The following is a 15,991-nucleotide window of genomic DNA, read 5'->3' as shown; positions in this document are numbered from 1 at the left end:
CGACCAGCCCTCGTGAAGCGAGCAAGAGAGCTCCATATGGCTGCGAATGTTCCTTTAGGTTTGCGGAGACAGCCATATTTGAAGATCACCTGCACGTCCAAATTGCCGTCTTTTCTTCGGAAAACTTGAACAGAGTATGTCATTATTTTTATCTCAAGATATTTCTGTTTTTTAAATGTTCATACCTACAAATATTTTTTCTATATGTTTTCATATCGTAACTTGATTTTAGTTCTTTTATAATTTTTGGCTATATGATAAAAATTTATTTGGGTACATGAATACTTTAAAAAAAAATACTTTTAAAAAATATTAATGTTCAAAACTGAATGTATTCTTTTTCTAAATTGTTCGATTCTGGAATTTATTTTTAGAGAAAAGTTTAGAAGTTAAAAATATAACGTGAATCTTTATTTTTAAAATTACTTTAAATTGTTAGATTAACTTTATATTTTATGCATGTAAGCAAATCGTTTCCAAGTTAAAAAAAAAGATAACTTGAAATACTGAATACGTAGTAAATTTTCTAGATTGTGTTACATTTTTTAGATTATTTTTATGTATGAAATTTATTTAGATGCTAAAAACATAACTTGAAAAGTTTTTAGATTAATTTTACATTTAACATAAAATTTATATTTTATGCATGCTATTTCTTTAGACGTTAAAAATATGCCTTATAAAAATGGCTAGTGAATTTTTAGACTACTTTAACTTTTAAGATTATATTCTATGCATATTCACGCATAGAATCCATGAATGCATGCAGTTCCCTTCGATGTTAAAAAATATACCTTGTAAAAATTAATTAGGTTTTAGTTTACTTAAAATTGTTAGATTAATTTCTTATTTTATGTATGCAATTCGTTAAAACTTTCACTTTTAAAAATTTTTATTTTTAGAATACTTTAACTTTTTAGATTTTATTTACATGTATGCACAAAGGCAATTTGTTTCTATGTTAAAAATATAGCAAAAAGTGAACATTTACGCATATATTTCTGATCATTTAAATGTTAAAACTTTAACTTGTAAAACTGAATGCATGGCGAATTTTTTATTTTCGGTTAAATTTGTATTTTATGCATGCAATTCATTTCCATGTATAATAAACTTGGAAAAATTAAATGTGCAGGTAATTTTTAGATGTTAAAAATGGATTTATAAAAAATGAATTCACGATGTTTTTTTTTTTTTTTTTTTTTTTTTTTTTTTTTTTTTTTTTTTTTGTTTTACTTTAACATATATGCATGTAATTACTTTCGATGTTAAATGCATTAGGAATTTTTAGATCGCTTTATGTATGCAATTAAATGTTAAAAACTGGTTTTACTTTAATTTTTGGAATTCAAGAGAAAAATTTTTTGTCTATGTTTTAGGTGGTGTACAAAGGAAGAGAGAGGGCACAACGAATCAATTTGTGGCTTCACGATGGACATTATGATGTCATTAAGTCCCTGAAAGCGTTTTTTGGTAGCAACCATTATTGCACAGCATGTGAAAAGGCCTACCAAATGCCTGAAAGCCATAGATGTGCCAATGCGTGCCCTATATGCCTAAGGACTGATTGCTTTCCAGGCCAGCCCCAACGATGCCCTGACTGTGACCGTCTCTGCCGATCCGATGCCTGTTATGCAGCACACAAAGCCCTCACTGGAAACCAAGAGTTTTCACTTTGCGATAGGGTAAGTGCTTTGAAAATATATCTTAATGATCAAAGTTATTTATCATATAATTTTCTCAAAATTGTTATGTTAAAAAAATTATTGTCGTTACAGGTATACCAGTGCAGGGACTGCTGCCAAGTGATTGAACGCCGTAAGTGCCCTAAAGATCTGCATAAGTGCGGTACCACCAAATGTCCGTCTTGCGGCCAGTTTGTCGTGGCTGCTGAGCACCGTTGTTATTTGCGACTTGTTGCTCCGAAGAAGTCTGATAACAAGTTCATCTTTTTTGACTTTGAAACGGAGCAGTCTTCGGGGGAGCATCTCGTAAATTTCGCGGTGGCTCAGTATGCCGACGGCACTGAAAAGGTGTTTCCGGGTTACGAAGCATGCCAAGATTTCTGCGCCTGGCTGTTCACCCCCACAACACAAGGGCTTCACAGCCGTGGCACACAACATGAAAGGGTAAGTTAAAAATACCATAGTTTGCATGCTTTAATTATGACTATGCTTTCAATATTATTCATGATATTTTTTTTACTTACAGGTTCGATGGGCAGTTCGTGATGGCCTGGCTCTTGGAGCAAGGTACAGCGCCGGAGGTGATCCCTAACGGGTCTATGATCATGAGTGTAAGACACCCCAGTCTCAACATTCGGGTCATAGACTCGTTAAACTTTTTACCGATGGCGTTGGCCAAACTACCGGGATGCTTCGGTCTCACCGAATTAAAGAAAGGATACTTCCCTCATCTCTTTAACTCGAGGGAAAACCAGAGTTATGTCGGACCGCTGCCTGAAGCCCGGTACTACAGCCCGGATACCATGAGCACTTCAGCCCGACAAGCATTTCTGTCCTGGCATGAAGCACACAAGGGGGACGTGTTTAACTTTCAAGATGAGATGCTGGCCTATTGCAGGTATATTTTTTTTCTTCTTGTTTTATTTTTATTTTATTTTATTTTTTTTATATTTCGTATTTTTAACATTTTTTCTTTTAATAGATCGGACGTGGACATTCTTCGCCGTTGCTGCCTGGAGTTTCGAGCCCAGTTTTTGGATGTGGCGAATGTGGATCCATTCCAGTAAGTCATTTTCTCATTTTCTTATACAATAATAATCATATTTACAGTTCATTAAATCGTTCTTATTTTTGTCTTTTCAGATACGTGACCATTGCGTCAGCTTGTATGGCAACGTATCGGAGTGGCCACATTCAACCCGACACGATTGCCATGGTGCCTACACACGGCTACATCAACTCAACGAATTACAGCCCTGATTCGATCCGATGGTTGGACTTTGTTGCTGCTTCGGAAGGCCTACAGATTCAACATGCGTTGAACGGTTCCGGAGAGCACAGAGTCGCCGGAATCTCGGTAGACGGATTCTGCCAAGAAACACAAACCGTCTATCAGTTTCAGGTATGTAAAAAGTAAATTATATTTCTATATGATTCTTTTTAATGATTTTACACTTTTAATGTTTAATTTACATGTGGAACACTATTAATATATTTGTATTATTTTAGGGCTGTTTCTTCCACGGGTGTAGTTCGTGTTATGACGGTGATGTCATTCATCCACTAAAAGGAGTTTCCATGGCAACGTTAAGAGAAAAGACAGAAGAGACGATAAGAAAGCTTCGTACCCAGGGTTTCCACGTCATAGAAATGTGGGAGCATGAGTTTCAAAGAGAGAAGGAGGAAAATCCAGATCTCCAAGCTTTCCTGGAGCAACACCATCTGAGGGATCGACTCAATCCTCGCGAGTCTTTTTTGGAGGAAGGACCAATGCCCTCAAATTGTTCCACGAGGGAGACGCAAAATATGTGGATTTTACCTCACTCTATCCCTGGGTTCGTACTTTTTATTATTTCAAAAATGTTTACTTAAACTTTTCTAAATTTTCTGTATATTTTTATGATGTGTTTTTTCTGACTTTTTTTGTTTTCATTCACAGGTGAACAAGTATTGCGTCTACCCTGTGGGACATCCAACAATCATCACGGAAAGCTTTAGAGATGTGGAAGATTATTTTGGAATTATCCAATGCCGAGTGATTCCTCCACGGAATCTGTATCTTCCGGTACTGCCCTATCGGTGCCGGAAGAAGCTGATGTTCCCCCTGTGTCGGACTTGCGCCCTTCTTCAACTGCAGACTCCGTGTACCCACACAGACGACGAGCGAGCTCTTGTCGGAACGCGGGTAACGGAGGAAGTCAAACTGGCGAAAAAGAAAGGTTACCGCGTCACACATGTAAGTACTCAAAGATTATTTTAATCTTTATTTAGTTTCAGAGGTTACTTTTAAAAAATTTTTATAACTGACATTTATTTTTTATTTTCTAGATTTACGAAGTGTACCATTTCCAGGCATCGTCTACTTCTCTGTTCAGATCATACATTGATCTGTTTCTGAAGATCAAGCAGGAAAGTAGCGGATGGCCTTCGGAGTGTGTGACAGAAGAAGCCAGACTGAAGTACATTCGCCAGTATGAAGAAAGAGAGGGCGTCAAGTTGGACGCTGGAAAGATTTCCAAGAACCCTGGGCGTCGACAAGTCGCCAAGTTGGCCCTGAACAGTTTCTGGGGCAGGTAAGATGATTTCTTTTGTACTTAATTTTTATAAATATTTTTAATTCGTTGTGATTTATGATAGCTTTTTTTCACTCAGATGGGGTATGAACGTGAACAAAGCCCAACTGACCTATGTCCACACGGTGCCAGACTTCAATAAGATGTTGGCGGATTCTACTAAAAAAGTAAGTTTCCTTACCGATTTTATTCATCTGTAAACTCAAAGAGTTTCAAACTGTTAACTTATGACTATTTTGAACTGTTATCTCATGACTCTTCTATTTTTTAGATCAAAGATATCTTTCTTCCCATGCCTGAGGTGGCTGCCATTTCCTGGGAATCTGCGAAGGAGTTTGTGCCGCAGGATGCCTCTACCAACATTTTCCTAGCGACCTTCACAACAGCTTGGGCTCGTCTCAAGCTGTATAGTGAAATGGAGAAGTTGGGTAGAGATGTCCTGTACCACGACACAGACTCCATCATCTATGCCTCGAATGGCCGCAATGATCCCCCCTTGGGCAACTTCCTGGGTGAATTTACGGATGAACTGGAGGGTGATGTCATCAAAACCTTTGTCTCTGGTAAGGACCTTTAAAAAAATTTCTTTATTTTACATGTACCAAAAATATTGAAAGTTTTTCTATTATCTCTTTTTTTTCTCATGATGTTTTATTTTTTCAGGAGGACCGAAAAACTACGCATACCAGACGGCCACTTGGAAAACCTGCTGCAAAGTCCGAGGATTTTCATTGAATTTCCGGAATTCTCAGTTGCTGAATTTTGAAGCCATTAAAAGTCTGGTCTGCAGCCTCGACCGAAGTGAGATCATCTCTCTCCACAACCCCTCCAAAATCACCCGAGAAGCGAAGAGAAGAAAGGTAATGAATAAACCCGAGACAAAACTGTACAGAATTGTGTTGGATAAACGGGTAATTCAAAAAGACTTGAGCACATTGCCGTATGGTCATTAGTATATTGAAGAAGAACTTTTTATGTTTATGTTAGAACCTTATCTGAAAATGAAATTTTGTATGTAAATATATATATATGTGTGTGTGTGTGTGTGTGCAGAATCATGCATTTGTATGTGTATAAAAGAAAACTTATTTAGAAAAAAAAATAAACAGAAGTTTGAATGATAAAATTGTGTTTTTCTTATTTGAAAGGATTTCATGAAAGGTAAGTTTTTCCTAGAAAATAATCGTCATATTTTATTTTCAAAAATGATGTTAACTTAATTAGAAAGAAATACAACACCAATGATCAGCCATTACATTTATTCACGTATCATTACAATTTCAGCCATAGTTTGGAAGATGCGTTTCTTTTAGGTCTAGCATACATAGTTTTTACATTCATTAAATGTTTGTTTTTGACAAAGTCTTGAGGAAAGTTGTTAACATTCAGTACATTTTTAAACTGTTCAAAGGCAAAAGGTTTTTGAGTTTTATTTCTCAACAGAAAGTTTATCAACTGAACAATGTCAGAGCCAGAAAACACATGATCATCTAGAATGAGTTCTTTATTCTGTGTCCAGGAAATCTGATGCTCTTTTAGAAAATCTATTATTTTCTGTGCCGTTCTTTTCTGGTTCACAGGAACTGTTTGCATAATTTCTTTTTCTATATCTTTCTCAGAACGTTGTTCAGGCGGTTGTTCTTCGGAAGTGTTCACATGAGGAAATGTAACATACTTTTGCAGAACCTGGATGTACAATTTAGACTTTTCTTCATCGTCCATTTTCTTTTTTAAGATGTTTCGAATTTGTGTGTCTAAATCACTCAAATGTTCATCTTCAAATTGCTGCATACGATCCAGGGGTACCAGAGCAAATTTATTACTTTTAAATTTATTTCCATGGATAAGGGAGGATAAGACACTGACTGCTGCAGGAATCAGGAAAGATAGGAAACCGTCACCTTTTTGAACCAAAAGACGTCTTTTCTTAAAAAGAGGTACTTTTTTGTCCGCTAGTTTTCTTAAAGTTCTTTTAAAAGGGGCGAGTCGATTTTTGACCCGTTTGGTGATGGGTACGTTTCCTTTTAGAAGATTTAAAACACACTCACAAACTGATTTTATGAGATGATTCGGACACTTTTTCAGTACAGCTGCTTTTATTCGACTTTTTCCTAATAGTTTTAGATAATCCACATCCTTCAGATGAGACATGCTGATGACAAATGAACTCTTCTTCCTGCACACTTTCTTTTATATAGGTAGCAAATGCAGCCGCTTTGGTTAAAGCACAGCAATTAAATCCTTTTGCATGAATCGAACATGTTAAAGAACTTTTCTTTTTTAAATTCTCTATCTTAGGACAGTCTAGATTTATGATGTCTCTACCTAATAAATTTTCTAAAAATAATTTCTTTTCTAATCCTTTCACGTATATGACAGAATAAATAGATGACAAATATTGCAAAATAATACGAAGATGAGTATAAGGTAATACACCCTCACTCCAATTCATGTGATGACGATTTCTTCTGACCCAAGCAAAGCACTTTTGCTGAGATCGTGATAATGTTTTCCAAGGTTGAGGAGGTAAAATGACCAGCAACTGTGATATCCTTCATGCACAGAATACAAGGCTAATTCTTTAACAACGTAGCAATGAGGCATCCATTGAAAACCTTCGAAATCGATCACGATAGGAGAAGACATGTTAGCCATTCGACGTCTCAAACTGAAATGAACTATCGGGGCTGGTAGACATAGTATTTATCCCCAGGAAAGATGCCTGTACGAAGGCGAAGCGTTTCACTTGTTTCAGGTCGTAAATCAATCAACAAGTAGCTAAATGGAGTTGAAGTAGCATCCTGAAAAATTTCTTGAAAGGCCTTTACTTTTCCGGGGAACATTTGTCTAGCTAAATGCATAATTTGACTTTTATCTCTAGGATTTTTGTATAGGACAAGGTAATGGGAATTTAAATGAATATTTCTCATCTCCTTGCCTTAATGAAAAAGATTTTGTGTTATAAAAACGACTGAAAGGTTTCGGTGATGACTCCTTTTGTAAAACGTTTGCTTAAGCGAGTATCACTTGCTAATTCAGACATTAAATCGTCTATGATAATTAAAGCATTTTGAAGAGTCTGCAGGTTAGATGGTAATCCTTCTTCAAAATTTACGTTTTTCATGGAATTAAAAAGAGGTTGATAACTTCCGTAGCAATAAATAATATTGGTCGGCATGGGATGGAACATTTTATGATCTATCAATTTCTTCACAAAAAATGTTTTTCCCGAACCGGTAGGTCCGCTCAGAAGACAAGTAGAAGGATGTACGAACTTGGGCAGTTCCATTTTTGGAAATGACAGCATGTTAAGAAAACACTCACTTCTATACTTAATCGAAAATCCTTTTGCATAAGACATTTATTCATTTTGTTTAAATAAGTGTAGAAACAAGAAACACAAGAGACATTTTTACAAATTAAAACAACTTTATTTTTTAAAAATCATATTTACACCATATCTTTTTTTGACAAATTGAAATATTTGGAAATCATGATTCTTCCCATCTAAGGGTGATACAATGAGTTCCATACAGAGTCCTTGAGAGCGTTTAATAATGAAATAAATACAATAATGTCCACATACATTAGAAGTTAAACTCTGAAGCGAAATCTTGTTCCAGCAAACATGACGATATTTCTTGACAAAGGATGTGATATCTTTTCCATATACTTCAGGCGGGAGTCCATAAGAGTCGAAAAATTCCAGAGTCTGTTGATCTGCAAGGTAGACAGCTAGCCAATGAGTTCCTTTTTCATCATGTTTGTCCGTATTGAGCACCAGTGCACAGGGAAAACTTTGAATCGCAGGTATTTTATCACAAGGAAAAACACCCGCATAATATCTCGAAGAAATAAGATCTCGAGATAAGATTTGATGAATCAGTGATGAATTCATCAGTTTCCAAAATCGTACAGAATATTTCGAGCTTTATTGATTTCTATCAAATTTTCAAATTCAGCGTACACTAATAACGAAACAGTTTGTTGTAAGGGAGTCCCAAATTTTATTTCTAATCTTAAGTTGCTGTGTCGAACTAGATTTAAATGAGAGCCATCACAAAGGTCAGGTGACAGGTCGAAGCGAAATAAGGAATATCCTTTTGAAAATTCTGATCTTGAAAGGTAAAGTCCTCTGTCGTCTGCATTCATAAATAAATTCTGATAAGCTCGTATGAAATGATTTTTGTCAAAATTAGGCTGAAGAGGATTATGAAGTACCGGTTGACCGTCCACATAAACACCGATAAAGTTCATATTATAATGCTTGAATTCGAAAGGAGACTTTTTATAGTTTCCGTTAAAGGCATCATTGTCGACGCATGCCACCACAATACGATTAGGCATTTGACCTATGAAAATATTGTCTTGAATAAAACTCATATTTCCAGTGGGAATGGAATAGGCTTTGCAGAGCACTCTATTAATGGGATATTTGGCTGTTGATTTTTCTAGGCTTTTGGCATGTCCTAGCACAACACCAGGGCTAACTCTCACTTTTCTTACAAACAATGAAGCTTGTTTGAGTAAAACTTTAAATTCACCTTCGCCCAATAAACAAAATTCTGGTTTGCTGCGTATGAGTTTAATTTTCATATCCACCATATTCAGCAAAAGTCTTTCCTGATGAAACATATCCAAGTGCAATCGGCCAATCATATCGACCGAAGCACTCAGTTTAAACAATTCTGCTCGTTGGTTGAATCCTTCATTCGGCTGAGTGTCTTGAATATCAAAAACGTTCAGACGTCCTGCTGTATCTTTGAAAAACAATTCTGATGACAGTTGAGACGTTTTCGTATCAAAACCATGATTCAATAATTTTTCTATCATGGCTCTGTAAGGATACGTGTTATTACTGGTGGAAACGAGTCTTTCATTTAAGCTAATATCCACTTGAGAAAACATAGAATGTAAAAAGAGATTGACAGGTCCCACTTTACTTTCAGCCGTGATTGGCTTGCCATCATTTTTTAAAATTTTCACTTTGACGTAGAGTTGTGTCTGTGATAAGTCTAGGTAGTCGTCTCCGCTTCCAGAAACATTGAATTCAACAGGACTTCCTTCCGACACATTGGCTAATGGATGAAATTCAACCCACTGACCTTTTTCTATCACTGTTTGAGTGGGAGGTAACGAAAATAAATCCAGTTCGGATTTTGCGCATTCCGGAGAATCGTTTAACAGAAAAGCCATTACGAGTAAAAAATATCACGTCGTTGCACCTTCCTGGCTTTAGACGAAATGAAGTGTTTGGGGGTTTTGGGCTTCCTTTTAAACCTTCCGTGACCAATCATCTCGTCTGCTTTCTGAACTGCTTTCCTCGTTAATTTTTTGCCAGCTTCTTTAGATCTGGTTTTGAGGGAGACTTTAAAATTTTCTCCCGACAATACGTCGTTTGCAATTTGTGTTCCAGTCCGCAAAGCTTCTTTTCCGACTGTTTTGGCTCCACTCATCAAAAACGGCATAGCACTGCGAAACAGCTTTGCAAAAAATCCACCAATACCATAACCTTTCTGTAAAATGGTTCCTTGATAGTAAGGTAATCCATTTCCAGTTTGAGCTAAATAATAATCTTCAAATTTTTTCGTGCAACACGTATAAGGCACTCGCATATTTGATGCTTCTAATCTTGCATACACAATCCAAATGAAATCAATTTGCAGATGAAGGCTTCTTTTATAGAATTTGTCTCAGACGAAAATGCAACACAAGAAATACTTTGCCTCTTTCGAATGGTACTAAATCTCCAGAGTGAAGTCTTATGTCAATATGTATAGTCTGAAAATGTTGACGGATAACTGGCAAGTAAAAGGGCCGGGGGTAATGAGCGTTTATGATGTCTCCGTCATTTCCTTCTACGGTGACAATTTTTAACAACGGGGCTTGTACATCTCCCACAATTTGAGGTTCTACGAGATCGCAATACACATACATGACAGGAAAAGATACTTTGGGATCGGCTACAAAAGGACTTTGTTCCAATCCTTTGTAAACACCCGGCTCGAACCCTAGAAGCTCCGCTAATCCTTCGTGAAGAATGACTTTGCAGTTTTCGTCGGTCTTAATGGTCATTTTTTTCGTAACAGGATGGTAACTGAATTCAATCTTATTTTTATGAGAAGGTATTTTCATGGCTTTTAATAAATCTGGTATCGTTTCATAACATCCTGGAGGCACTCTTCGACCTTCCAATTTTCCATCACCCAAATCAAATCCAAATAAATTATTGTCTTTTCGGACGTTATACCATGTGTGAGGGTAAATAAAGTCCACAAGAGATAACTCCCACTGACTATTTAAATCCATCGGAGTAGGAAGCTGAGTAGTAAATTGTGATATTTTGTTGTCTGGAAAAAAACGCATGGAGCTGTCGCTGATCAGTGTGATAAAGAAAGACATGTTTCGTTCAAATGACAGATAAGCAGAATTTACGGGCCTTTTATACCCTTCTCACATCATCCACCCAAGCATTGAAGCTTTCGGGGTACCCCTGAAATTTCACAAAATATTCTATTTTCCCGCGACGTTTCCTCTTTTTTAAAACTTTTTCTACGGGATAATAACCAGAGTCCGAAACCTTTTGAAGTTCTTGTTTGTAAAAAGTTCCTTGTATAACTTCTCCTGCTAGATCTTTCAGTTTATAGACAACAGGAATCCGTCGAATAATTTTATAGATTGTAAAAATTTCTCGTGTCCAGTTTTGTTCGTATCCTTTCTCAAAGAGCATTTTTTCTCGGCTGATGCGTACCGTGTCTCCAATCTTTAAATCTGAAGAAATAGGGTTTTGTACTGGTTGCTGACTATATAGCGTTTTCCAAATTTTTTCTTGATTTTGTAATGTAACGGATACAGGTTCTGTCTTAATACTGCGATGCCATGTATGGTTATAACTGGATATCAATTTATCAATCACATCAATGTACTTTCGTGTATTCATTTCGGTAAAGTATTTCCACATTTTTGTTTTTAGAGTTCGATTAAATCGTTCTACGACAGAAGCTTTGGTTGTATTATGTGTCGTGAAAAAGCGAACGTTTCTCTTTTCCAAAAAATTTTGAACTTGTTTATTGGTAAACTCTTTCCCTGCATCTGTTTGTAATGATTCGGGTGTACGTTCCGAAAATATCTTTCCGAAAGCGGATTGGATGGACACGGATGTTTTATCTTTGAGAGGGATAGCCCAAGCGTATTTCGAAAGGATGTCTATACAGATCAGCAAATATTTATATCCATCATTAAAAGAGGCCAGGGATTGCATATCCACTAAATCAGATTGAAATTGCTCGTTTAAGCCTCCTACGATGACTCTGTTCCTGGGAAACTTGTGCCTCAAAGGCTTGTGCAAAGTATAAGAATCCTTGGTTTGCAACCATTTCTGGATGTCTTTTGTTTTTACGCGACCTTTTAAAGCACGATGCAAAGCAGCAACACCCCCGAAACTTGCGGGGACCTGTGGATCCCGATAGGTCTGAGACAGAGCTGCGTTCATTGCAACAGTTGTTATGATCTAAACGTACACTGATATTCATTTATATATATTTAACTAGAACAGATAAAAAATACCCTAGTTTCACCTATATAAAGATTTTAGAAAATAGGCCTAAAAAACAAGAGAGAGAAAATGAATGCTACTTAACATCTCAAAGGTTGAACAAGTAATGATATATATGTTTAAGAATAACCATATTTATATTCTATAAAAATCAATAGGTTTGTATTCAATAGGTATTTTTAAAATTTATGTAAGTAATCATTACAGATTAATTCTTTTAAATAAGGTCTGAACCTGGAGACAGTCATGAGATCGTTGTAAAATAAAATAACATTTATTGAGCATCCTAATTATTTTACAAATATTCATAGTATTCAATACCTAAGACACCATTGATAGTACAAAATGTGTTTCTTACTTCATCGAGTACATGGTTTAAACACACAGATTTTAAAAAGTCCTTGGTAATGTAGTGAGCAGGTTTCACTAACATTAAATAGGGTTCTTCACCCCAAATGTTTCCATAAAATTGCCTGGCGATGTCAACAGCATTGAATCTCAGAGCAATGGCATTTACAGTTTCTGTTTTATGAACGAGTTCTTCACAGTCTTTCAGCTGGGGATATTTCAGTTCGTCTTGTTGATTAAGAAGTTCTTCAAGTGACGTCTTTAGAATGGTTTGAAGTCGCGCTCTTCCCATAGAAATGTCAAAGGATTGGGGTAGATTTTCCTCTCTGACAGGTTCGTCGGATACGCTTTCGTAGGCTTCACAAAAGTTCATGTTTTGATAAACGAGGTTGGTGACAATATCGCTGATACGGCTAAAGTTGGACATCAGTTCTTCCCACTGCGTCGTTGTAATGCTGAGGCTACTTTTTTCATCTCCTGTCGAAGAGAGTTGCTTCAAAGTGAAGTGGGAATCTTTATATGTGACTACAAAGTTCTTGGGCAACTCCAGATTCAGTGTCAGCAGGTCTGGTTCCTCCACTGTCATGTTGGTTGCGAGAACATTCAAACACCATGGCTCAAAATTTACTCCTCGTCTTGTCGGATAGTAAGCTTTACCATATTTGGCATACTCTCAGATGTGCACAGTCACTTTTCCCTTGTAAATGCTGGGTCCCACAAAGACATTGTCTCCCATGTGAGTGAGCTCCTCTGGAATAGTGTCTTCAGTAAAAAGTCCTTTACGCTGAAAGAAAAAAAAATTGTCAGTCATTTGGTAGACAAAAAACATATACAAAAAATGAGGTAACATAAAAATATCAACTTTAACATATGAACCTTTTTTACAAATACGTACTTTTTTCTCGAAATGGCTTGTTTCTTCTGCTTTTCTTTTGGCACAAGAGCTATCTGATTCTCTTGGAACATCATGGCTCAACACTTTATCATTCAAAGGCATGGATTCTTTCTCCAATAGATTTTCCATCTGAAAAATAAAAGGCAAATTAAGCCCACATTGAACTTTCACAAATAAATTTTTAAAAGATTAACACTCTAAAAAATAGTATGTTTTCGAAAAGTAACTTACCTCTGCAGCGTTGTTGTTTCGTGGCTGTCCAGGATTCATGTTCAAAACGATGAAGAAACAAAAATCTGATGAAATTAACAATGATAGTCCAAGCAAAATATGTGCGTACACTCAAGGCGACAGCAGGAAAGAAATGCGGAACGTTACTCGGGATAGCCTTATATCGGGCAGGAACTCTTTATTTCATCTGAACGGTGATTGGTTAAGAAACGGTGAGGTCATATTTCAAAGAATCTGATTAATTCACAGAAAAGTATCCATACACCTCAGCGGAGGCATACAAAGGTGTGATACGGCAGACGCCATTTTGTAAAGCAACATGTCGCAACAAGAAATAGATGATGTCATTCCAAACACGTGGTTCAAGAGTTCGTTGCCACAAACATAAAAAATAGTGTCGTTGCCACAAAAAATAAACAACTTTGAAAAGATCGTTGCCACAGAATCAAAACGAAAGTTTAATGATGTCATTCCAACACGTGATACAAGATGGCGCTGGTGTCGTAACTTCCGGAGAAATTCAAAATGGTGGAGGCCACGCCCCTTTTCTGTGACGTCACTTCCGCCGCCCGGTTACCACTAAGGCTACTATAAAGGGGAGCTGAATCATCATCCATTTTGAATCTAACTTGTTGGTATTCGCTATTGGATTAGCACTGATTTCTTGACATATTTGTGGATCGATTCCGACCTAATTTTCAGAAAAATGGGTGGTTGTGCTGCACCAAATTGAATCAATCTAAAAATAACTTTAGGATGTTTCGTTTCCCTAGAAATGAAGAAAGACGAAGAAAATGGATAGTTAATTCTCGTCGAGATCAATGGATCCCGGGCCCAGGAGCGTATCTTTGTGAGGTAAGTTCAGCTTCGTATTTTTCCATAGAATGTTAGAAAAATTACTCTTCTTGGTACTTTAAAATATTTATTTTCATTTAACTGTCACTTATTGACGATCAACTGATTTTATAAGTACAAAATCAACTGCGGAATGTGTATGTGTTTGTGCAGTAAAATAACGTTGTTTCATGTTGTTTCTTTTGTTATCGTGAAAAGTTTATACCGTTTGTGAAATTTGTATCATACATTTCATGTAAACTTTGTGCTCAGTTAGAAATGTGATGTGCCTTTTTCTTTTCTTTAATTTTACTGTACGATTGGTGATTTAAAGTAGCATTCTATGTTTTGATTCTGATGTATTGTCGCCAAATCGGATAGTTGGCGCCAATGTTAAAAACTGGATGGTATGATCCAAATAATAAATGATTTTGTTTTTTCTTTATAGTAAGATAAATATATTCTGTATTTTTAGACATTTTTAAGAAGTTAAATATTAATTTAAATATTCGATGAATCGTTTTGATCCCATTATTATCCTTTATTGTAGTAGTAAATCTTAATGTTGTATTTTTAACTATAGGTACTTTAAATTTATTTTTAGTGTGTGAGCAGGAAATATGTTTTAAGTAGTTTTACAAACATGATTACTTTTTAAAAATTTTGTTCTATTTTTATAAAAAAAATTTTAATTTATCAGAAAATTACATTCTTAAATTAATATAATATATGTAACTGTAATTAAATACTAGTGCTTTTGATTTTAATGTTAAATTTCATGCATGCTTTTGTTAAATATGCAGGTACATTTTGAAGAAAATCAATTTGAATGCTCTAGGCAAGATGGGCGTAAAAAACTCAAGCCCAATGCTGTGCCAACTCTTTTCAATGTGCCTAATCCCCCACAACTGTTGACCCCACAGCGTCTAAAAGGCATTGGTTTACCAAAGCACCGTTCAGTTACATCCAATTTTTGTAATGTATGTGTTTTTTATTTTTATGGTTTTTCATAAAAAAATATGTTTTTATTACAAATGGACTAAATTGCTTTATAAAAGAATCAAAATATTGAAATTAAGGCATTATGTGATAAAGCTGTAATTACAGTCCCTAAGCTTAGATTAAAAAATTAAAATTTTGCTGTTGTTATATATATAATTAAGTATGTACTTTGTTATTATAATCATATATTGAAAATTAAGCATAAAACCTCAATTTGATGTAGTTTTTGGATAAAGTTTTTGTAGTTTTTCCAGGACGGTCATACATGGGTCTGGTTTCTTCAGATTTGCTCCTAAAAGAAAGAAACCGGTATCTGATTGCCTTCAAAGTCAAAAGAGTTTAAATCAAAATTTGTATTAAATTAAAGTTGCTTTTTTGCTTAATTTTAAATTCCAGATAAATAGAGAGAAATATGTATGGAGTAAGTAAAAGAAATAATATTGAAATTAATAACTTTAATCTTGAGTAATACAATAATATAGTTATAATACATTGTTTTAAATGTATATTTTAATGTCTTATATGTCTTGTCTGAATGTTGTTATTTTTTGTTTAAAGATTTACAAAACTTATTAGGATTATTTATATTATTTATTATTAAAATTACATTAAGTATATTTTATTTATCAGCATTTTCAGGAATCCTTACTTATATGTGTTTCATAATTTTTGCATCTTCAGGGTGGCTTGCTGCACAGTTTACCTTTATCAACTGAAGCGATTTCTCTTGCTGAACCATCTGTTGTAAGTTTTCATTTGAACAGTTATTAAATATTTAGTATTATAAACTTTTTCTAAAAAGTATTAACATTGTTTCTAAAATTTAAAAATATATTAACGTAATATTTACTTATGTTTAAGAAGTATG

The 15,991-nt window shown here is 35.3% G+C and overlaps 5 protein-coding genes across 7 annotated transcripts; 3 read left to right on the top strand and 2 right to left on the bottom strand.

The window, feature by feature from the left end:
- The first annotated feature begins 1,954 nt into the window (after positions 1 to 1,954).
- LOC146997998 (uncharacterized) lies at positions 1,955 to 3,757 on the top strand. 2 transcript variants are annotated; one of them, XM_085812928.1, is made up of 6 exons: positions 1,955 to 2,129; positions 2,212 to 2,583; positions 2,668 to 2,748; positions 2,829 to 3,087; positions 3,195 to 3,520; positions 3,625 to 3,757. In XM_085812928.1, exons 1-6 carry the CDS (start codon positions 2,014 to 2,016, stop codon positions 3,626 to 3,628), a joined length of 1,158 nt encoding a protein of 385 aa, XP_085669054.1. In that variant the 5' UTR covers positions 1,955 to 2,013; the 3' UTR covers positions 3,629 to 3,757. The 2 variants fall into 2 exon arrangements, with proteins under 2 accessions (XP_085669054.1, XP_085669053.1); XM_085812927.1 differs by having other exon boundaries at positions 2,212 to 2,748.
- Positions 3,630 to 5,355, top strand: LOC146997997 (uncharacterized). The gene is made up of 5 exons (XM_085812930.1): positions 3,630 to 3,921; positions 4,014 to 4,258; positions 4,338 to 4,425; positions 4,530 to 4,821; positions 4,922 to 5,355. The coding sequence occupies exons 1-5, from the start codon at positions 3,781 to 3,783 to the stop codon at positions 5,209 to 5,211; spliced, it is 1,056 nt and encodes a 351-aa protein (XP_085669056.1). The 5' UTR covers positions 3,630 to 3,780; the 3' UTR covers positions 5,212 to 5,355.
- A 1,581-nt stretch (positions 5,356 to 6,936) lies between these two features.
- LOC118180727 (uncharacterized protein F54H12.2-like) lies at positions 6,937 to 9,454 on the bottom strand. The gene is made up of 2 exons (XM_085812425.1): positions 8,480 to 9,454; positions 6,937 to 7,059 (listed from the first exon to the last, which is right to left on the bottom strand). The coding sequence occupies exons 1-2, from the start codon at positions 9,452 to 9,454 to the stop codon at positions 6,937 to 6,939; spliced, it is 1,098 nt and encodes a 365-aa protein (XP_085668551.1).
- Positions 9,455 to 12,068: 2,614 nt separating this feature from the next.
- On the bottom strand, positions 12,069 to 13,709 carry LOC146997996 (uncharacterized). Of its 2 annotated transcripts, none has more exons than XM_085812346.1 (3): positions 13,288 to 13,709; positions 13,038 to 13,185; positions 12,069 to 12,945 (listed from the first exon to the last, which is right to left on the bottom strand). In XM_085812346.1, the coding sequence occupies exon 3, from the start codon at positions 12,745 to 12,747 to the stop codon at positions 12,109 to 12,111; it is 639 nt and encodes a 212-aa protein (XP_085668472.1). In that variant the 5' UTR covers positions 12,748 to 12,945; positions 13,038 to 13,185; positions 13,288 to 13,709; the 3' UTR covers positions 12,069 to 12,108. Both variants share the same exon structure in this region, with proteins under 2 accessions (XP_085668472.1, XP_085668473.1).
- A 215-nt stretch (positions 13,710 to 13,924) lies between these two features.
- On the top strand, positions 13,925 to 15,187 carry LOC146997995 (THAP domain-containing protein 2-like). The gene is made up of 2 exons (XM_085812345.1): positions 13,925 to 14,142; positions 14,925 to 15,187. Exons 1-2 carry the CDS (start codon positions 14,044 to 14,046, stop codon positions 15,132 to 15,134), a joined length of 309 nt encoding a protein of 102 aa, XP_085668471.1. The 5' UTR covers positions 13,925 to 14,043; the 3' UTR covers positions 15,135 to 15,187.
- Positions 15,188 to 15,991: the final 804 nt, after the last annotated feature.

Source organism: Stegodyphus dumicola, chromosome 3, assembly GCF_044657685.1.
Source record: "Stegodyphus dumicola isolate Sdum_Otavi_A_Nest chromosome 3, ASM4465768v1".
Lineage (NCBI taxonomy): Eukaryota > Metazoa > Arthropoda > Arachnida > Araneae > Eresidae > Stegodyphus > Stegodyphus dumicola.
This window is presented reverse-complemented; position numbering and strand designations above follow the sequence as displayed.